Source organism: Bufo bufo, chromosome 1 (assembly GCF_905171765.1).
Source record: "Bufo bufo chromosome 1, aBufBuf1.1, whole genome shotgun sequence".
Taxonomy (NCBI): domain Eukaryota; kingdom Metazoa; phylum Chordata; class Amphibia; order Anura; family Bufonidae; genus Bufo; species Bufo bufo.
In genome coordinates, this window is record NC_053389.1 from 372,032,870 (window position 1) to 372,056,929 (window position 24,060).

The 24,060-nt window shown below is 42.8% G+C and overlaps 1 protein-coding gene across 3 annotated transcripts in view; it reads right to left on the reverse strand.

The window, feature by feature from the left end:
* Nucleotides 1–24,060, reverse strand: part of FBXW11 (F-box and WD repeat domain containing 11) — a 785,504-nt gene that overhangs the window by 37,989 nt on the left and 723,455 nt on the right. For all 3 annotated transcript variants that reach the window (XM_040404956.1, XM_040404965.1, XM_040404947.1), the window contains 2 exons: nt 20,092–20,202; nt 19,636–19,714 (listed from right to left, as the gene is read on the reverse strand). In XM_040404956.1, coding sequence (XP_040260890.1) covers nt 19,636–19,714; nt 20,092–20,202 — 190 coding nt within the window. The remainder of the gene's footprint in view (nt 1–19,635; nt 19,715–20,091; nt 20,203–24,060) is intronic.

Below are 24,060 nucleotides of genomic sequence, written 5' to 3' on the forward strand. Positions count from 1 at the left end.
AGTTATTTTGAGGGCACACCAAATTTACACTGTCAAACAAGCTGTACACTGACTACTTTACATTGTATTAAAGTGTCATATCTTCAGTGTTGTCCCATGAAAAGATATAATAAAATATTTCCAAAAATGTAAGGGGGGGGGGGGGACGACCCTTAATTTTGTTAATTACTCTAGCTATGTATGTCAGAGTCACTAAGACATGATTTACTATCTCTGTGTGTTTCAGAGCTTGGGGAGGAGAAAAAAAAACAAAAAGAAATGAGATATCACGTTTTTCTAAAAAGGCTGAGTACTTGATCGCTAGAGGAGTTATATATCAACTTTCAGGGCAACTGGAGCAACTTTGGTTCAACTCAAACCAACCTGGGTCTGAACCGAATGCTTTCAAAAATTTGGTGAAACTGACCCAAAATGACTCTCGAGAGGTTTGCTCATCTCTAGCAGCAATTATCTGATTAGTGAGTTCCAACCACTGGGATCCCTGCCAATCACAAGTACAGAAGTAACATATGAAAGGAACAGCGGTCGAGCATGCACAATGCTGCTCCATTCAAAGCCTATGGGACTTCCGAAGTGGTGTGGAAGTGCAGTTGCTCATCAGCCACTCGACTCAAACAGAAGACCTAGAACCCCAATTTTTGTAATCAGTTGGAGGATAACACGGTAGTGATTTTTATTTAATTAATTGCTCACAAGTCTATTAAATCTAAATAAAGAAACTCTGCATACAGTCTTGGTATAAAATATCCAAAGGTTGTGTGTCTAAACTGCTTTAACCCCTTCTACTTCGGGCCAGCTTTCACCTTCCTGACCAGACCATTTTTTTTTATGTTTCACCCTTATTTATAAAAAAATCCAAATTTTACCAAGAATGTTCTCTTTTTCTTATTTAATTTCTCTGATTGAACCCCTTGAGGACACAGTCATTTTTCACCTTAACCACTTCACATCTGGGTCATTTGCCCCCTTCCTGACCAGGCCTAATTTTGCAAATCTGACATACCTCACTTTATGTGGTAAAAACTTTGGAACGCTTTTACTTATCCAAGCCATTCAGAGATTGTTTTCTCGTGACACATTGTACTTCATGCTAGTCATAAATTTAAATCAATATATTTCACATTTATGAAAAAATTCCAAATTTACCCAAAAATTTGAAAAATTCGCAATTTTCTAAATAATTTCTCTGCTTTTAAAACAAAGTCAACATTCCCCATATGTCTTATTTATGTTGGCATCATTTTGGAAATGTAATTTTATTTTTTTAGGATGTTAGAAGGCTTCGAAGTTTAGAAGCAATTCTTAAAATTTTTAGGAAAATTGCCAAAACACACTTTTTAAGGACCAGTTCAGGTCTGAATTCACTTTGTGGGGACTACATAGTGGATAGTGGGACTACATAGTGGATACCCCGATAAATGACCCCATTGTAGAAACTACACCCCTTAAGTTACTTAAAACTGATTTTACTAACTTTGTTAACCCTTTAGGCATTCCACAAGAATTAAAGGAAAATGGAGATCAAATTTTTTAATTTCATTTTTTTGGCAGATTTTCAATTTTAATCCAATTTTTTCTTTAACACATCGATGGTTAACAGCCAAACAAAACTCAATATTTATTACCCAGATTCTGCGGTTTACAGAAACACTCCACATTTGGTCAAACTGCTGTATGGGCACACGGCAGGGCGCAGAAGAAAAGGAGCGCCACATGGTTTTTAGAAGCCATGTCCCATTTGAAGCCCCCCTGATGCACCCTTACAGTAGAAACTTTCAAGAAGTGACCCCATTTTGGAAACTAGGGGATAAGGTGCCAGTTTTATTGGTACTAGTTTTTTTTGTTCATTATAACACTTTATGGGGCAAGGTGACCAAAAAATTGGTTGTTCTAGCACAGTTTTTATTTATTTATTTTTACAGCGTTCACCTGAGGGGTTCGGTCAAGTGAAATTTTTATAAAGCAGATCGCTACGGACGTGGCGATACCTAATAAGTATACTTTATTATTTATTTAAGTTTTACACAATAATATGTGTAAAACTTGTGGATGTATTTCTGGAGCGTAATAATATTACAGGCTATAGCTACTAGAGAGGGGTCGTTGATCCAGGGAGTTATTCTGATTGCCTAATTGAAATCGGGAAGGAATTTTTTATTCCCCTAAAGTGGGGAAAATTGGCTTCTACCTCACAGTTTTTTTTTTTGCCTTCCTCTGGATCAACTTGCAGGATAACAGGCCAAACTGGATGGACAAATGTCGGCCTTATGTACTATGTTACTATGTAATAGCATTTTTGAAACAAAAAAAGAAGATTTAGAAAAAATCTAGTTCAGTGAAGCCCGCACAATATATAAGTATTCTGGAGCTGCCATCAAAATGTGGAATTTGGGGCTGATAATCCTCAGGGGGTGGGGTCCATAAGAGTTGGGGGATTGCCTCCACTGCTACACTGGGGCACCTTCTTGAAGGTCGCTCATCACTGGATGATGAAGGGATAGAGGAGTAGAGGAGTGTGGGATCCTTTTCTCCTTCACTAGCAGACTCAGTATCAGAGGCAAGGATGACGTATGCCTCTTCAGCTGAGTACACTCGTTGGGACGGAAGGGTCATTTTTATTTTATTGGGGTGTGACATGTGAAATGTGTAAACCTTTATTTATTGTCAGGGGTGTGTATGTTATGTTTTCACATATGAAGGGGCTTGTTATAAATTTGAAATACAGAGAAAAGAAGGAGAAAAAAAAAAGTATAAAAAAAACTGGTGCAGGATGCACGCACAAAAAACTACACTAACTAAAATTGATTTCTATACATATATATATATATATATATATACAGTACAGACCAAAAGTTTGGAACACCTTCTCATTCAAAGAGTTTTCTTTATTTTCATGACTATGAAAATTGTAGATTCACACTGAAGGCATCAAAACTAGGAATTAACACATGTGGAATTATATACATAACAAACAAGTGTGAAACAACTGAAAATATGTCATATTCTAGGTTCTTCAAAGTAGCCACCTTTTGCTTTGATTACTGCTTTGCACACTATTGGCATTCTCTTGATGAGCTTCAAGAGGTAGTCCCCTGAAATGATTTTCACTTCACAGGTGTGCCCTGTCAGGTTTAATAAGTGGGATTTCTTGCCTTATAAATGGGGTTGGGACCATCAGTTGCGTTGAGGAGAAGTCAGGTGGATACACAGCTGATAGTCCTACTGAATAGACTGTTAGAATTTGTATTATGGCAAGAAAAAAGCAGCTAAGTAAAGAAAAACGAGTGGCCATCATTACTTTAAGAAATGATGGTCAGTCAGTCGAAAAATTGGGAAAACTTTGAAAGTAAGGGCTATTTGACCATGAAGGAGAGTGATGGGGTGCTGCGCCAGATGACCTGGCCTCCACAGTCACCGGACCTGAACCCAATCGAGATGGTTTGGGGTGAGCTGGACCACAGAGTGAAGGCAAAAGGGCCAACAAGTGCTAAGCATCTCTGGGAACTCCTTCAAGACTGTTGGAAGACCATTTCAGGGGACTACCTCTTGAAGCTCATCAAGAGAATGACAAGAGTGTGCAAAGCAGTAATCAAAGCAAAAGGTGGCTACTTTGAAGAACCTAGAATATGACATATTTTCAGTTGTTTCACACTTGTTTTATGTATATAATTCCACACGTGTTAATTCATAGTTTTGATGCCTTCATAGTCATGAAAATAAAGAAAACTCTTTAAATGAGAAGGTGTGTCCAAACTTTTGGTCTGTACTGTATATATATGTATATGGAGATTTCTATATATCTAACTATCACTGAAAAAAAATTTGCACAGTAAACTGAGGAAGTACAGGATGCACTCATGCACACAGATATTCTGTGAATGCAAAAATTTACACTAACACTACCTAAAATTGATTTCTATGTAACACTAAATTTTGTTTTGTTCTTGGTGAAAACTATTAAGTCTTAAAAAAAAGGCACAGATGAAAAAAAAACAAAAAAACAAACCTGCACCAAAAAAATGAGCCCAGGTGCTGAACAGTGAAGTACGGACTGATTAGCGCTTGGCGTTTACAGCTCACACACAAAAGAAGTGGTACAGAGCAGGGGGAAAAAAAAAGCCAGATAAAATTTATTCGATAGGGGGAGGGGGGTGCGAAGGGACAGAGTTTAGGGATCTGGAACTGCTGCAAAAAATAAATAAAAATAAATCATTACAGCAGATGTTCCAGATGTTGTTCTTTTTACAGGTAGCAGTAAGCTGTGGTGGTGCACCACAAGTTCCAGCAGGGCACAGCACAGAGGGGCACAGGTCCACTCTGCATGCAGTCACTAGCTAGAATGGCTGCATGTAGATGGATTCTTCTGGTTCCCTCTGATGTTGTAGCGCTGCCGTTGGCTGTAGCGTTGTTCCAGCCAATCTTAGCGCTGGCAGGGGAGTCTAAACACTGGAGTCCCCTGCCTGACCTCGGGGGAAACAGGTGCTGGCTAGCACAGCAACTGTCACCTCAACATGACCCCCCCCTTGCAGCTCCATACTGCTCCTGACGCTGCGATGTGCCGGTCTTCATTGATCGGCCAATCGCAGCACTTGTAGCTGCAGGGGGTGCAAAAAGACATTATGCTGCCATTAGCCGGCTAAATGCCTGACTATAAGAGCAGCAATGCCGCCTTGATTCCCCCGAGATCTTGCACCACAAGCCGGAGGACCTGCTCTTTAAGTCACGTCCATCTGCACCGTAGTACGGCGCTGATCCTCTACGCGTTAAGATAGCAATACATCACAAAATAGTTATTATTTTACATTCTCCATATTTTTAGTTAATGGTCGCATCATTTTGTAAATGTCATTTAAATTTTTTAGACTGTTCGATGGATTTGAATTTTTAGATGCAATTTAAGAACATTTTCAAAACACACTTTTTAAAACACCAATCCAGTTATTAAGTCACTTAGTGGTAATAAACTGCTACTTGGGCATATGGATTGTGGGGGGCAGATATCACTTGCATAATTTTTAGGTGCCATGTTGCATTTGAGGACCCCTGATGCACTCCCTACAGTGTAAAATACCAAAAAGTTACCCCATTTTGGAAACTACACCCCCATGGACAAGTGTTTCATAGAATTTACAAACGCTTGGCTGTAAAAATAAAAAATATATATACAAAAAAGTGAAATAGTAAATGAACCCTTCAGAAGTGACCCTATATTGGAAACTGCACGTCAAGGTATTTATTAAGGGGTGGAGTGAGCATTTTACGTTCAATATATTTTTATTAAAAAAAGGAGAGCAGGGCAGGCCAGACAGGAGCTGGTAGTGGGAGACTCCATTATTAGGGGAACAGATAAGGCAATCTGTCACAAAGACCGTGATCGCCGAACAGTATTCTGTCTTCCTGGCGCTAGAGTTCAACACATCGCGGATCGGGTTGACAGATTACTGGGAAAGGCTGGAGAAGATCCAGCGGTCATGGTCAATATCGGAACCAATGACAAAGTTAGAGGTAGGTGGAGAGTCCTTAAAAATGATTTCAGGGATTTAGGTCAAAAGCTTAGGGCAAGGACCTCAAAGGTAGTATTTTCCGAAATACTGCCTGTACCACGAGCCACACAAGAAAGGCAGTGGGAGATTAGGGAGATTAACAATTGGCTCAAGAACTGGTGTAGGAAGGAGGGGTTTGGGTTCCTGGAGAACTGGGCCGACTTCTCTATCGGCTACAGGCTCTATCGTAGGGACGGGCTGCACCTCAATGGGGAAGGGGCAGCTGTGCTGGGGAGTAAGATGGCTAGAAGGTTGGAGGAGTGTTTAAACTAGGGACGGGGGGAAGGAAATTACACTATAGGAGGGGAAGATAGGGCAGATAGAGACCGGGGGCAAGGTAGTGGGACTGGGGGAGGAATGGAAGGAGGGACTAGAACAGTTCAGAAGGAAAGGTGTAGGGTAAAAAATATACATAAACCTCTCAAATGTATGTATACTAATGCCAGAAGCCTGACTAATAAAACTGGGGAGCTGGAATTAGTGATGTGTGAGGAGAACTATGACATAGTGGGAATAACTGAGACATGGCTGGATGATAGCTATGACTGGGCAGTTAATGTACAAGGTTACAGTCTGTTTATAAAGGATCGCCAAAACCGGAGAGGGGGAGGAGTTTGCCTTTATGTAAAGTCTTGTCTAAAGCCCACACTCCGTGAAGATATAAGTGAGGGACATGAACATTTGGAGTCACTGTGGGTAGAGATACATGGAGCTAAAAACAACAATAAATTACTAATAGGAGTTTACTATAAACCACCTAATATACCAGAGTCCACAGAAAATCTACTACTAAACGAGATAGACGAGGCGGCAAATCATAATGAGGTGGTTATTATGGGGGACTGGTAACAGGTTCTTGGCAATAACCAAAGACAATTACCTCTCCCAACTGGTTCAGGACCCGACTAGAGGGACGGCCATAATGGACTTAGTATTAACCAATAGGCCTGACAGAACAACAGACGTGCAGGTTGGTAGACTCCTGGGAAATAGTGACCATAAAGTAATAACCTTCCAATTATCATTCAAAAGAGCGTTCCTACAGGGAGGAACAAAAATACCAAACTTCAAAAAAGCTAAATTTAGCCAACTAAGAGAGGCCATAGGCCTAACTAACTGGGACAAAGTCCTCAAAAATAAAAATACAGCCACAAAATGGGATGTCTTTAAAAACATCCTAAAATCTCATTGTGAGAGGTACATACTGTATGGGAATAAAAGGTTAAGGAACAAAAAGAAACCAATGTGGATAAATAGAACTGTAAAGAAAGCAATAAATGACAAAAAGAAAGCATATAAATCACTAAATCAGGAGGGTAGCACAGAAGCACTGAAAAACTATAAGGAAAAAAATAGAACATGTAAAAAACAAATGAAAGCGGCCAAACTAGAGACCGAGAGATTAATTGCCAAAGAGAGTAAAACTAACCCTAAAATGTTCTTCAATTATATAAATGTTAAAAAGTATAAATCTGAAGGTGTCGGCCCTTTAAAGAGTAATGAGGGGGGAGTCGCAAAGAGCGACGAGGAGAAAGCAAAGCTGTTAAATATTTTTTCTCTCCAATGTATTCACTGAGGAAAATAAACTGTCAGATGACATGCAGAATGTAAAAATAAATTCCCCATTAAAAGTGTCCTGTCTGACCCAGGAAGAAGTACATCAGCGACTTAAAAAGATTAAAATAGACAAATCGCCAGGAACGGGTGGCATACACCCCCGTATCCTAAGGGAATTAAGTAATGTCATAGCCAGACCGTTATTTCTGTTATTTGCGGACTCTATACTGACAGGGAATGTCCCACAGGATTGGCACATGGCAAATGTGGTACCAATATTCAAAAAGGGTCCAAAAACAGAGCCTGGAAACTATAGGCCGGTAAGTTTAACATCTGTTGTGGGTAAACTGTTTGAAGGTTTTCTGAGAGATGCTATCTTAGAGCATCTCAACGGAAATAAGCAAATAACGCCATATCAGCATGGCTTCGTGAGGGACCTGTCATGCCAAACTAATTTAATCAGTTTCTATGAGGAGGTAAGTTCTAGACTTGACAGCGGCGAATCAATGGATGTCGTATATCTGGATTCTCCAAAGCATTTGACACTGTACCACATAAAAGGTTAGTATATAAAATGAGAATGCTCGGACTGGGAGAAAACGTCTGTATGTGGGTAAGTAACTGGCTCAATGATAGAAAACATAGGGTGGTTATTAACGGTACACACTCAGATTGGGTCACTGTCACTAGTGGGGTACCTCAGGGGTCAGTATTGGGCCCTATTCTCTTCAATATATTTTTAATGATCTTGTAGAAGGCTTGCATAGTAAAGTATCAATTTTCGCAGATGACACTAAACTGTGTAAAGTAATTTACACTGAAGAGGACAGTATACTACTACAGAGGGATCTGGATAGATTGGAGACTTGGGCAAATAAGTGGCAGATGAGGTTTAATACTGACAAATGTAAAGTTATGCACATGGGAAGAAATAATGGAAGTCACCCGTACATACTAAATGATAAAACACTCGGTAACACTGACATGGAAAAGGATCTAGGGATTTTAATAAACAGCAAACTAAGCTGCAAAAACCAGTGTCAGGCAGCTGCTGCCAAGGCCAATAAGATAATGGGTTGCATCAGAAGGGGCATAGATGCCCGTGATAAGAACATAGTCCTACCACTTTACAAATCGCTAGTCAGACCACACATGGGCTCCTGTAAACAAGGCAGACATAGCAGAGCTGGAGAAGGTCCAGAGGAGGGCAACAAAAGTAATAACTGGAATTGGGCAACTACAGTACCCTGAAAGATTATCAAAATTAGGGTTATTCACTTTAGAAAAAAGACAACTGAGGGGTGATCTAATTAATATGTATAAATATATCAGGGGTCAGTAAAGAGATCTATCCCATCATCTATTTATCCCCAGGACTGTGACGAGGGGACATCCTCTGCGTCTGGAGGAAAGAAGGTTTGTACACAAACATAGAAAAGGATTCTTTACGGTAAGAGCAGTGAGACTATGGAACTCTCTGCCTGAGGAGGTGGTGATGGTGAGTACAATAAAGGAATTCAAGAGGGGCCTGGATGTATTTCTGGAGTGTAATAATATTACAGGCTATAGCTACTAGAGAGGGGTCGTTGATCCAGGGAGTTATTCTGATTGCCTGATTGGAGTTGGGAAGGAATTTTTTATTCCCCTAAAGTGGGGAAAATTGGCTTCTACCTCACAGGGTTTTTTTTTTTTTGCCTTCCTCTGGATCAACTTGCAGGATAACAGGCCGAACTGGATGGACAGATGTCTTTTTTCGGCCTTATGTACTATGTTACTGTGGCGAAAGCCACTTCGCCACAGTGTTTTGGAGGGGGCTGTTTGCCCGAATCCTGCCCCAGGATTATGGCCCATACTAACTTTGAAGGAGAAGACAGACCGGCCGCACAGCTTAAATCTGTGGAACTGTTTTGGGCAGGAAAGCCATGCTTGCGGCCGGCCAAATGCGACTTCCATGGAATTCGGGAACCCCTGCTCGGATCTGGGTGATTTTTGGATATGTTGTTCACCCAGATCAGAGCTATCCATGGATGTATACATTATGGTGATATGTGGGGTTTTGGGGTGTTTTCTGTGTTTGGGGGAAAAATGTGTGTTTTCTGTCTGTGAGTGATTAAGTTAGCCCATTACGTTTGGTAATTGTATTTTGTGGATTGCGTCTCAGACAATGCCAGTGTGTTAGTTAATTGCGTCACAGACAATGCTCATTGTATTTTGTGGATTGCGTTACAGACAGAAGGAAGGGGATTTTATGTACAAATGCTGATCAGGTTTCAATACTGTAAATGCATGTGATTGGCTAAAATATAACCTGTCACAGTCTTTTGCAAGGGCCCCAGGGGGAGTGTCCCTTGCTAGGAGACCTGCATAAAAGGCTGAACAATAACCCATTAAAGAGTTCTGCTTAACCCTCAAGCAAAGTGTCGTCTCGTTCTTGGGGGAATTGGATTGTATGCTGATTGCCAGGAGTGTAAGCCGATTGTATGCTTTTCCTGTTCCGCGGTTTCCAGTGTTCGTGTAGTTTGCAGTTCGGCAGACTGGTGCTTGCAGTATCTACCTGTCAATTGGAAAGGAGGATATAGTCTGAACGGAGTTGTGTGCTGAACGGTCCGTTACAATTGGTGGTAGCAGTGGGATCATTCTCACGACCCAGAAGGACAGCTACAAGGCAACACCAGTTCCTGGATTACAAACTGAGGGCAACGCTAGTACCCGTACAGCGCCCCTATCTACAAAGGAACCAAAATCAGCAGAGCAAGCATGGAGCCCTGCTACACTCAGGAGGAGTTTGATAGAGAGGTTAATGGGGTGCTGTCTCTCTTGGGACCCAACCCCGTGGAAAACCTTGTACAGATCGTGAAGTGGAGGATCAGAGAGTATCTGCAGGCCATGGCAGCGGTAGACAGGGGGGAGATACCCCAGCGGCCGAGCAAGTTCCCGGGAGCTGAAGGTGCCGTCCTTACTCCCCAGCGGCAGTGCGAGTTAAAGGGAGATGAAGGTGCCGTCCTTCCTTCCCAACAGCCGAGTATTGAATTGGGAGCAGAGACAACCGGTCTCTCTCTCCAGCGGCAGTGTGTACCCTTAGGAGAGGAGACAGTTGGTCCCTCTCCACAGAAGCCATGTGATCCACAGGGAGCTGAAGGTGCTGCCCTTCCTCCCCAGCGGCAGTGTATCCTGCAGGGAGCAGAGATAGTTGGTCTCTCTCCCCAGCAGCTAAGTGAGTCCCAGGGAGCTGAAGGTACTGTCCTTGCTCCACAGCGGCAGTGTGAATTACAGGGAGCGGAAGGTGCCGTCCTTTCTCCCCAGCGCCAGTGTGTATTCATGGGAGAAGAGACAGTCGGTCCTCTCCCCCAACAGGAACCAGAAGTACCGGAGGTTGCGGACCTCATAGACTGGTCCTGGGAGGACTCCCAGCTGGCAGGGGGAGATGGGACCGAAGTCTCTCTACCGGCCCTACAGGGATGCTGGGCAGTCGGCCCAGATCTCCAGCGGCAGTGTGAGTACCAGGAGGAGGAGGTAAGCAATCCCTACCCTCCACAGCTAACCCCTACCGAGGTACTGAGGTCAGTAGAGGAGCCGTTGGCTTCCTCTGACCCCCTCCCAGCAGAAGAGCTGGCATCTGGGCAGAGCGCCACTGGCCTCTGCCCTAACTTTCCCTTTGTCACCGGGCAGGACTATACCCCGGTTGCTCCAGCGGAAGAGCTGGCAACTGGGCAGAGCACAGTTGGCCTCTGCCCTCCTTTGTCCCCTTGTCCCAGGCTTGTCTATCTGCAGGTCCCCCCAGCTGAAGTGCTGGCACCAGGGCAGAGTACCGTCAGTCTCTGCTCACTCAGCGACCCACAAAGCCAAGAGACCAGTGCCCAACACAGCCATGGTGAAGCCATGGGACCGAAACAAGCTACAAAATTGCCCGGGTGCAGTAACCAAGTGTTGGGGGGGGGACTGCACTGCAAATTGTATATTATTGTGGGGGGGCTGCCTTGTTGATTGTAATTTACTGTGGGTGGGTGACTCGACTAACTCAGGCACTGACCGACAGAAGGTCAGCTACCTGGTTAGTCGCTCCCCGAATGGGAAGATATGTGGCGAAAGCCACTTCGCCACAGTGTTTTGGAGGGGGCTGTTTGCCCGCCTCCTGCCCCAGGATTATGGCCCATACTAACTTTGAAGGAGAAGACAGACCGGCCGCACAGCTTAAATCTGTGGAACTGTTTTGGGCAGGAAAGCCATGCTTGCGGCCGGCCAAATGTGACTTCCATGGAATTTGGGAACCCCTGCTCGGATCTGGGTGATTTTTGGATATGTTGTTCACCCAGATCAGAGCTATCCACGGATGTATACATATACATCTGGGGTTTTGGGGTGTTTTCTGTGTTTGGGGGAAAAATGTGTGTTTTCTGTCTGTGAGTGATTAAGTTAGCCCATTACGTTTGGTAATTGTATTTTGTGGATTGCGTCTAAGAGAATGCCAGTGTGTTAGTTAATTGCGTCACAGACAATGCTCATTGTATTTTGTGGATTGCGTTACAGACAGAGGGAAGGGGATTTTGTGCCGGCATACATACATTATTCCTCTGGGTAGCCATTTTGTATGCTTCTGGCCTATGTAAAAGAACAGTGAACTCTCATCTTCCTGAAGCCTGGGTCAAGTATGATATAGATGGACACTTTTATTACCACTACTCTGTGAGGCCGGCTATAAAAGGTCATAAAGGCTATACCAGGCCCAGCTCATCCTGTCCTATAAGATAAAGATCAGCTCGCTGTCAAGCCTGGCTGGAGCGTGACGTCATTAATTTCCAGGTCTGGTTTGAGGAGAGCTAATAGCCCTTAATTAGCTCTGGGCATAAAACCAGTCCACTTTAAAATTTCAGTTATGAATCAACTTATGCCCTTTCTGACACCAGATCCAGGCCCTACAGAGTATTGTGGTTAATTGGGTATCAAATATGACCAGAGGATGTGATTCTGTAGCTCACCTATGGGTGGTAGAAGAACTACAGGTCCCAGCATTACCGTGTGTGGTCTCATTCTGTATGTAAATAAATAAGGATCGCAAATATGTATTCTGTATAAAAATATGCCGATGTATCAGGGAGATACAGGCTTAAGTATAATCCTCATTGTAGGAACTGAACTTTGATGGGGGTCATAAAACCCTTGGAGGCCAATCCCTAGGCTTCACAGTCACTCTGCTGCCATTGGCTGACAGGAGTAAGTCTCCTGCCCATGGCAGAGTTCATAAAAATCTGTGCACAAGGACAGAGGAGAGAGACCCATGGAACATCACCAGACCCTTAATTGGACATTGACAGCATATCCCTGTATCAGAAGAACTTTGAGGGTCTCCCCTGATACATACTGAACGGGGTTTGCAAGGATTCAAAAAGGACATATGAACGACCATCTGAAACCCTCCAGAGAAACTAAGTATTCTTTCACCTTTTTCCCTTTCATTTGAACTGTCGTGATTATTTATATTGTTATTATTATTCTGTAGATTTATAGTCATTTTCATTAGATTTGTATGCACTGCTTTTTACCTCTTATTAAAGATTATAAAATCTAAGTGGCCAAGTCTTCCATATTCTAAGCTGCTGAACAACGTACCTTGCCTTTGAAGAGACGTTACCAGGTAGTTAGTTAAATTGCATTTAGGAATTGTAGCTGGGGGTGATTGACTGCGGTTGGTCAGTAAGTGATATCCGGTTCATCCACTGATCTGTGTGATAGTGAATGACCCGGATAGTCGGCTCGTGGACCGGGAACCCACGTGGTGGCAGTTACCGAAGTGTAGTGGGGGGGTGTTAGCCGAAGGGTAATACCCCGGTCACGTGAGGTCTCTGTGTGTGCGCAGACTCCATCACAGACCACTACGTCACAGCTGTGGGATCCGGAGCGATCGGATCCATAGTTCGTGACAGCGCCTGCTTGCACGTCCAATGGGCGTGATGGCCGACGGGTCTCCACTGTTTCAAACAGCAGAGACCCGCGGCCAATGACCGCGACTTGCAATTATGCTGATCGCAGTCATTACAGCCTTTAGAAGCCGTTATCAAGTGAGTTCACAGCATCTAAAGAGTGAAAAACCTGGAAGTTTGCGCTTCTGGGCTTCTTAGCGGCACCCTCTGCGGCTAATGAGGATGCCGGTAATTGATTTCAATGTGTTGGGTCTCTCTGAAGATACCCATGGCATTGGAGCTGCAATTCTTATTTTGGCCAGCAGATGACAGGCCAACATAAGAAATAAGCAATTCTGAACAATTAATGAATCTAAAAGATCTACGATTGTTCAGAATAAAAAAAAAAAAAAAAAAAAACTAACTGGCTTTTGCAGGCTCAAATACAAGCTCCAAAATCATAAAATCAAGTAAAAAAGAAACTTAAAGACATAGAAAAAAAAAAAAAAAAAGAAGTTTAAATCACCACCTTTCCATGCAATAAAAAATGTAATATAAACATCATGGGTATCACCACGACCGAAAACACCCGTACTATAAAAAAAAAATTCTAATTCAGCGAACGGAAAAAAGGGGCAAAATATCCAATTTGCCATTTTTTCATTGCTTCTCTTACCCAAATTTTTTAAAATAAAATGTGATAAAAAAAAGTCACACACTCCAAAATGGTACAATAAAAACTACAGATTGTCCCGCAAAAAATTAGCCCCCACACAACAGTAGATATAACTATAAAAAAAAGTCATGGGGGTCAGAATATGGTGATGTAAGAAAAAATAAAAAAAATGTTTCTCAAAGTTTAAATGTATTTTTACACTACTTAGACATAAAACACTATACATATGTGGTATCCTTATAATCATACTGACCAAGAGAATCAAGAGGGCAGGTCAGTTTTGCCGCAAACGGAACACCCTGGGAACAAAACCCGTAAAACAGTGATGGAATAGCATTTTTTTTCCTGCTTCCTACTACATTGTATGCCATATTAAGTGGTGGCATTAGAAAGTACAACTTCTACTGCAAAAAATAAGCCCTCATACAGCTATGTGAACAGAAAAATAAAAAAGTTATGGCTCAAGGAGAAAAATGAAAACAAAAAAAAACAAACAAAAAAAACCAAAACGGTATCCTAAGGTTTAAACTGGAATAAAGTAGATCTGTCTTAGTTGCAAATAGCAACCAATCAGATTCCAACTTTCATTTTTCACAGCTCCTTTACACCAGTTTGATAAGTCCCCCCCATTGTCTGCTAAATGAGTGGCAAAATTAAAAAGCCATGGCATCTAATGATTATGGGAAGTTCATCTGGTGTCGGGATTCGAATCCGTGACCAGCCACATCCCAGGCGGTAGCCCTGCTTACTAGGCTACCGTCCTCTCTGGACATTCCTCCCTGAAACCTATTATGTAACCTCAGTCTTGCCAAGCCTTGCTCATCACCCTTGATTCCCCACACCTGGTACTTCCCTATACAGGTCCAGCCCCTTGCACTCTAGCTTGCTGATTATTGAGCTCCTGAGCCCTGATCAAGCTTCTCCTCATCTGCTGCTCTTGCTACTACTGGAAGTCCACTGCTGACCAGGAATTGCCTACCGACTACTCTTCTGCTTTGTCCCTACCTACTGAACTGCTACCACCGTTGCCATCCGGATTGTCTGACCACGCTTACTGTCGCCTGCCCTGACCCACCGCCTGCCTACCGACTACTCTTCTGCTTGGTCCCTACCTACTGAACTGCTACCACCGTTGCCATCCGGATTGTCTGACCACGCTTACTGCCGCCTGCCCTGACCCACCGCCTGCCTACCGACTACTCTTCTGCTTTGTCCCTACCTACTGAACTGCTACCACCATTGCCATCCGGATTGTCTGACCACACTTACTGCCGCCTGCCTTGACCCACCGCCTGCCTACCGACTACTCTTCTGCTTGGTCCCTACCTACTGAACTGCTACCACCGTTGCCATCCGGATTGTCTGACCACGCTTGCTGCCGCCTGCCCTGACCCACCTTCTGCCTACGCCTCTGACAGACTTCCTGCACCTACTACCTGCCTGCGGTCCTTGCCACTGGGCTCCACTCCTACCTCCAGCCAGCGGTCCTCTGACTCAGGTGAGCCTGTAGGACTGTTACATCTGGACTGCAAGGAAGATGCAAAGGTGAGTTTACATTGCATGTGGTAAATTAAAGGCCATGTACACCTTTGGAGGCAATTTTTGTTTATTATTATATTTTACTCATTTTTTACTTTATTAAAAATATTGAGCCACTGTCACAAAGGGTTAACTGTTTTTCTAACTGTGTGACTGGTACTTTCACTTTGTGCCAGTCAACTAATAACCATTATCTGTAAATTACTAAGAGGTCATAAACACTTATTTAAGCCACATTCTTATCAGTAAGATAAGGATTGAACTTTAATGAGTGTTTATAAGGTCAGAGAGCAGAGATAAGGAGTCAGTCTGCTCCCCAGATGATATAAAATCAACAGGCAGCTAGTAGAGCATCTCAGCTATGTACACAAATAAGGATTCCATATTTCTTATTTCCAGTATTTTTAGCTCAAAATAAGTATAATGCAATAACAATAAATAAAAAATGCTGACTATTTGTAAACTTCTAGCCGAAATAATACAGGAATGGCCAAACATACAGTGCTAAGAAAAGATGCTGCAGAATTATTACATGAGGAATGCAAGTAGTTTCTAAAACTGACATTTCAGGAAAGGCGAGAGCTCCTCTTTAAAATTGGGGTGCGATTTTCCTACTACGGTACTTACTCCATAGTATTTCTGACCACTCCCCGTTATTGGTAGTACTGGATTTAGGGGATAGAGTTATTGGGTCCGAGACAACCATGGCAAATAAACCCTTTTTGGATCCAGTTAGTTGATACTGGTACTGTGATATCTGCTACTCTGCCTTTTTTTTTACCAATAATGAAGGTTCAGCTAGTCACTCCATTATCTGGGATACAATGAAAGCTTATATTAGAGGGATATACATTAAACGGATTAGTTCCCATAAAACTAAAAGTAGGGCACTTATGACAGAACTGATGGATAGAGTTCAGACTACGGAAGCTAAGTACATCTCTGACCCCTCCCTAGAAAATTCCTCGCACTGGACGGAGGCGCAAGATCTACTGAAGGAACATTTGATTAGTAGAGCTGAGGACAAAAATTTTTTAAAACTCAACATTATTTTATGGAAGGGGAATGTACGTGCCACCTACTAGCTACTATTATTAAGACCCAATCGGGCCCATCTTGTGTATTGGGAATCACTAATAAAATCGGCGTACAGGTATCGGGAGATGATAACATAATGAACATATTCCATGAGCACTATGCAGATGTCTTTAAGTCCAGACTAGGGATTGGCTGTAGTGACAGAGAGCAATACCTGCATAATATCCAGATGCCCAGCCTGTCTGATGATCAGAGGTTATTACTTGATGGGGACATTCAATTGGAAGAGATGGTATTGGCGGTGCAGTCGCTTCCTAACGGACTAGCACCTGGGGAATTCTACAAAAAACATCAAGAAGTTTTGCTCCCGCATCTCCTACAGGTGTTTAATGAATCTTATAGGACAGGTATTTTACTAGCTCTATGAGAGAAGCATTGGTGGTGGTGATCCCTAAACCAGATAAGGATTCCAATATGGTAGATTCATATAGACCCATCTCACTCTTAACAGTAGATATAAAAGTGTTGGCCAAGGTACTTGCTAATAGGCTCCTGAATGTTATCTCCCACATTATACATGAAGATCAGTGCGGGTTTATGCCAGGAAAATCCACGTCATTAAACCTTAGGCGTCTGTTCCTGAATATTCAGATGAGGGGAAGAGAATGGGACGTGGGATGCCCTGCAGTGGTCTCTTTAGACGCTGCAAAGGCCTTTGATAGTGTTGAATGGGAATACTTATGGGCAGTTATGGCAAAACTAGGATTCGGCCCTGGATACATTAATTGGGTAAAATTGATCTATAGTCAACCAAGAGCTAGGCTGCGAATAAATGGTAAGCTATCCCCAACGATGACACTGGAGAGAGGCACCAGGCAGGGATGCCCTTTGTTACCCCTCCTGTTTGCCATTGCTATAGAGCCCCTGGTTTGTATTTTGCGTTCTACGCCACTGATTCGAGGTCTGGAAAGGGGGACGGTGGAGGAAAGAGTCTCGCTATATGTGGACGATATGTTATTATATGTGGGTGATCTGACATCATCAATAGATCCCATTATATTGTTAATCTCAGACTTTGGAAAACAGTCTGGTTTATTAATCAATTGGAATAAGTCAGTTATTCTTCCGCTGTCCCCTCTTCCGGAATCTCTTTGCTTAGATCATGTTAACCTGAAAGTGGTCTCCTCTTTTAAATATCTTGGAGTAACTATTTCAGTACACCCCGGATCTTATGTACCGAATAACCTAATACCACTAATGGATAGATTTAAACAGAAAGCGGCCAGCTGGCATAAGCTTCCATTGTCAATGATAGATAGAGGTAATCTTCTTAAGATGATATGGATGCCGCAATTGCTCTACATATTGCATAACTCACCAGTATGGATTCCCATGCATTATTATTATAAGTTACAGAGAATATTTAGATCCTTGTTATGGAAAAATAAAAATAGTAGAATCCGATATGAAACATTACAGCGTGGTAAAGAAGCGGGGGGACTGGCGTTACCTAACCCCTTTATATATTTCTTAGCTCAGTTGCAACACTTTAAGGGCTGGGGGTCCCTGAGAGAGATGGGAAGATGTGGAGAATTGGTGAAGTGGGCATCTGGGGTCTGCCAGCCCATTTTGATTATGGAGAAAGATTTACCTGACTCTTTTAAACCCCTCCCAGTAGTAGGATTAATGAGGAGGGTCTGGGGAAAAGTTAGGGAAATTCTGGGTGTTCAGGAACTATTGGACCTGACTCCTGTTTGGAATAACCCTCATTTAATAGAATTGTCCAAACTGCAGGGATTTTCTGATTGGGAACGTAAAGGACTATGGAATTTAGGTCAACTATATTCACAAGGTATCCTAAAACAATTTGCACAACTTTGCACTCAATATGGCCTAGTGTCTACCCATTTCTATAAATACCTTCAGTTAAGGCACGCTATTAGTTCGCAGGATAAAGTGCGCCCCCTACAATTTGTATCACATCTCATGCTTAAAAAACTGATAGAACCAAGTCCTGTAAAAGGAGCTATTTCGGATGCTTATAATACTTTGCTATATGAGCAGCTGAAAAAAATATCCGCTCAAAGTTAAGTTGAAGTGGGAGAGGGATGTGGGCCCCATTTCAGACAGCCAATGGGAAGAAGTCCTTGCACAGATTACTACTCTAACCCCTAGCGAAGCGGCTAGACTGTCTCAACTCTATATAATACACAGGGTATATAGAACTCCAATCTTCTTATGGAAGGTGGGATATAGATCTGACTCCAAGTGTCCGAAATGTGGGGAAGAAGGGGCCGGATTGCTCCATATGCTGTGGAATTGCAGTGCGCTACAGGGCTATTGGACATAGCGCTATAAATTTTGTTTAATAAATTGATTATATAATTATAAACTGGATCCTAGGTTTTGCTTGCTTGGTATGTTACATTCGGATAACTTGCAACCAAATGTTACAATCTGAATCAACAGAATCAAAGATCAGGCACGCAAAACCCTAGCTGCTAAATGGATACAGCCGCTTCCCCCAAGCATATCGGAATTCATTACCAGAATGAATACAGTCATAAGATTGGAAAGAGGAGTATACATGAAGCGTAATAGCATGTCGAAATTTGATACCGTTTGGGGCCCCTGGATTGACAGATCTGGAGTTTGTAGTACATGGCTAACTAGTCTGAGGATCGTCTCGGGCTAGCCCGGGAGGGGAGAGATGGGGCTGATTGTGTTTGTTTAAGCCTAGTGTGCTGAAGCTTTATAGTGCATACGTGATGTCATGGTCTGTTACTAAAACAAATGGGTCTTACACATGTTTATGCTTATCTACTCACAACAAGGTCTCACAGTGGGTGGGGGGGGGGGGTTTGGGTGTTGGATCTTTATGTTAAGGACCTTGTTTATTGACTAACCTGTTTTGTATAATGAGTATTTTTGCACTGTGTTGAACATAATATATGACACAATAATTTTGTAAAATTATATTGTTTATTTTTACAAAATAATAAAAAATTATCTGATTTAAAAAAAAAATTTGCGCAGACCGCAAAACTGGATACGTTTTGCCCGGAACACTTGGCATCCGACATTAATGCATTTCAATGAAATTAATGACGGATACAGCATTCCGGCAAGTGTTCAAGAATTTTGGCCGGAGAGAAAACTACAGCATGCTGCGGTATTTTCTCTGCCCAAAAAACGTAAGAGGGGCTGAACTGATGCATAATGAACGGAATGCTCTCCATTCACAATGCATTAGGATAGAACTGAGCAGTTTATTCCGGCATTGAGCCCCTGTGACGGAACTCAATACCGGAAAACAAAAACGCTAGTGTGAAAGTACCCTAACCTGGGCTAGAATGATAAATTCTTTATTGTCATTTATACATACCACCAAAGTACGCAAACATAAGGTGCTGGCAGGTGCTCGTGGATCCAAGGCAGCTTGTAGATCCCAAACCTTTATTTTTCTAGAATAGGTAACAGGAAATAAAATTTAACTAGAATAAGTATTTATGAAAGAAGTCACAACCATTAAGATAAACATTTTAGTTCCTCATGCATCCTTATTTTCATATTATGGAAACCTGGAATATTCTTTGTTAGTGTAGCAGAAATAGACTTGTATGAAGCAGCATTGCATACACTTAATCACTGCTCCATACAAACTACTCATCACTAAGGCAGATCTGTGGACAAAGGGTAATTTGAGATCCCAATACTAGTGTTCACTGACAAAGGGTTTAGCGCTAAGGGTATGTCACATCAAAAACCCTGCAAAGTTCTACGGAATAACACTATGAAGTTTTTATTCTCTAGATTTACATCTATATATTGTGATACATACCCATCATATGCTCCGCTGACAATCCTCTTGTTATCAAATCTTATACAGCGGACAAGTTCTTCATGGCCTTCTAAGACCCGTAAACATGCTCCACACTCTATATCCCATAATCTTTAAAACAAAAAACAAAACAAGAAAAAAAATGAATTTACAGATTCAATCCAGAAATGCTATAGTTATTTGGAGTACAAAAATAAATAAAAAGAATGTAAAAGTTTACAATATTAAACAGTTTGGGCTCCTTCAGACATATATGAATTTGCCCAAACCATAATTTCTCATCGTCACTGATTTGAATGCCAGGTATGCGTTTCTGATTAAATTGCCAATGGAAAAGTTTAAATAAATTTTTTATTTTATTTATTAATATACTTAATAAAAAAAACTGGTGCCAGCTTATGTAACCACCAGGCAGAAAAAACTGGGCTAATTCCAGTGGTCACACCATGTAGCTCATCTTCCTGTGCGTGCATATATACCCAGTGAATTATTAAAGAGGATCTTTCATGTTTTTTTTTTTATTCAAGATAAATACCTTTACTTGCAGCCCCCAGGCCACCCGGCCTGTTTTTTTTAAATATCGCTCCTGCGACCCGCTCTGCCCCCTGTATTTTCCCCGCTCAGTATGTTAATACTGAGCATCGGTACAGGGAGGAGGAGACGCCAGGGTCTCTCAATGGGCGTCTCCTTCTCCCTGGCCGTGCCACGATCCAATCACAGAGGAGAGCGTCACAGCCAGGGAGAAACCCTGGCCTCTCCTCTTCCCTGTACCGATGCTAAGTATTAACATACTGAGCGGGAAAAATACAGGGGGGCAGAGCGCGGTGCAGGAGTGATATTTTAAACAAACAGGCAGGGTGGCAGCATCAGCTATGCAAGTAAAGGTATTTATCTTGAATTTAAAAAAAACATGAAAGGTCCTCTTTAAGCACCATACTAGGGTGTGGAGCCCATCATATCAAAGCGGACACTGTACTACCCCCTATTTTGTGACTGTCAGCAAAAGATTTATGATATAGTCTGTGTCACAAGCACACTGAAGGACGGAGGGGAGGGAAACAGGAAGGGTACTCATGTTAAAACTGTAATAATGGAGCTGGCACTATGTTCAGTGCAACAGCAGAGGCCACTGCATTTGTTTTTATCAACATATGTCCCTCAAAGCCAAATATCAGTTGCCACCAGTAAAAGCGCCCTAAATCCACGACTTGGCCAATCCAGCAGAGGGAGGCATGCTAAAGTACCCTTAATTTAACCAGGGATCCAAGGTGATCACTGGAGATGAGCGAATCGAAGTTGACGAAGTGGAATTTGATCTGAATTTCCTCGCGCTTCAGGGTAACTAATCAAATTTTTTTTTCTAAAATGGCTGCTGCACATATTAGAACAAGGAAGTAAGAAGCCCGGGAGCGAGGGAGCACCCATAATGCCATGCAGACTGCTAATCAGCAGATAGCCAGCTACCCCCACCCCACAGTCTCAGCCTGCTCTGTCTCCACAATTTTACAGTGAGCTTAGTGCAGAGAGAGACATGACAGGCACTAGGGACAGTGTTTAGGAAGACTTTATTCATTAAAAAAATAAAATAAATTTAGCAGTTCAGGGAACGATTATTCATAGTGTAGGGAAAGGATAGGCAGGCATTATCCACACTGTAGGATACTTGAGCAGGGACAAAGTGCAGAGTGTAAAGCCTGGGTAATAGGAGCTATTCTATTAGACCTTGCTGCACTAACTGAGGTTACTAAAAGTGATCTATTACTACAGATTTTAGGTTGTTTGCATTCTTTGATACATCACTAATTCCAGAAATCCTAACTTCTGTTACTGGGTTGAAAGTGTGGTCTGATACACCAGTTTTGGGGTGTATTTAGTTTACATTTAAGTACTTCCATCCATCCTTGCTTCTGGGATTAAAGTGTGGTCTGGTATGCTGCACAGGGGAAGAAAGCACGCTTCACAGGCTTAAATTTAAAAAAAATTAAATTTAAACAAATAAACAGGATACAAGAAGTGATCACACCAGAAAGGCCAACAGATAACTCGAAAAGGTTAGCCCCCGAGGCCGTTCGCTGAAGCAATACACTTCTCTACACACTTTTAGGGTGGTCACATTTTTTTTACACTTAATTTGATCAATAGTTGCAGACTTGGCCTGATACTATTGCCCTTTTACACTTGCAGTTAATGTTACAGTACAGTATGTCCGACAGACAGGTGAGGAGGAGAGATCCGCTTCTTCCTCCAGTAGGCGGGCAAGTAGCGACAATGGTGGTCACGTTGGAGCTGGTGTTGCGAGTGGTCAGGCAAATGGCCCTGAGATTAGTGAGGGTGATATCAGTGATGTGCAGACAGTAGTAGATGATGATGATGTAGCTGATCGCACATGGGAGCTGGGTGAAGAGGGGTTTCATCATCAGGAGAAGAGGGTGGCAGCTTGTGCGTGAGGCAGCGACTGAGCCAGCAGGGTGGTAGCGTGGCCGTGAGTCAGCAGGGTGGCAGCAGTGTAAGATCTGTAGCCAAACGTGCCCGGGTTAGACCACCTGCTAAGCAGGAGCTTACCTGTCCGGAAATAAATAGCGGTGCACGGGTTCACGAGGACAGCGGTAGCAGACAGTCAGCACGGAGTGGTGTGGGAAAATGCCATACTCTGAGGTGTGGGAATTTTTCCTCAAGCCACCGGAGGACGTCAGCATGGCAAAATCTGTAACTGTACCACTGTGTTGACACACCCTCACGACTCTGTTACTGGGCCACTGTTTTAACGCCTCATGCTTTTGCCACCCTCTACACTCGGTCATAAGGGCACTACTTGTATCAGCATGTAACAGAACAGGTTCTGTAGAAATAGATGTAGAATCAGCTGACGACCGTGTCAAATGAGAGTGATACTTCACTCTATAGTAGAACCTTGGGCCATGCACAGTTCTTTATACCTGACGCTAACAATGACCTGTAAGGCTGAGTTCACACTTGAGTTATTTGGTCATTTTTGGCCCCATAACTGCTGAAATAAGTCAAGTGTTATCTGTGTGTCAAACTGACTCACAGTACTGTTTCACTAGCACAGTGGACTCCCTATGCATGTTTCTGCAATGCATAGTGTTCTACACCATTATACAGGCTATCTGCAGCCAGGAAATAGCCGTTTTTAACGTGATTAATCATGAATAAATTTGTATCAAATCTTTTGGGGAAATTTGACGAACCATCCAAAAAATTTTTTTAGAAATTTGCTCATCTCTAGTCATCACCTATAGGAGATAAATAAAGATAAGTGGGTAGGAACATATGGCAGTGTATTAGGGTACTTTCACACTTGCGTTGCTGGATTCCGGCAGGCAGTTCCGTCACGGAACTGCCTGCCGGATCCGGCAATCTGTATGCAAACGGAAACCATTTGTAGACGGATCCAAATGCGGATCAGTCTCACAAATGCATTGCAATACCGAATCCGTCTCTCCGGTGTCACCTGGAAAAACAGATCCGGTATTTTTATTTTTTTACATTTTAAAGAGGACCTTTCACCGATTCTTACCCTATGAACTAACTATACAGACATGTGGAGCGGCGCCCGGGGATCTCACTGCACTTACTATTATCCCCGGGCGCCGCTCCGTTCTCCTGCTATGTCCTCCGGTATCTCCGCTCACTAAGTTATAGTAGGCAGAGATACCAGTCCCTAAGTTATGGTAGGCGGAGTCTGCCCTAGCGCTGGCCAATCGCAGCGCAGAGCTCACAGCCTGGGAGGGTATTTTCTCCCAGGCTGTGAGCTCTGCAATGCGATTGGCCAGCGCTAGGGCAGACTCCGCCTACCATAACTTAGGGAACGGAGATACCGGAGGACATAGCAGGAGAACGGAGCGGCGCCCGGGGATAATAGTAAGTGCAGAGAGATCCCCGGGCGCCGCTCCACATGTATGTATACTTAGTTCATAGGGTAAGAATCGGTGAAAGGTCCTCTTTAAA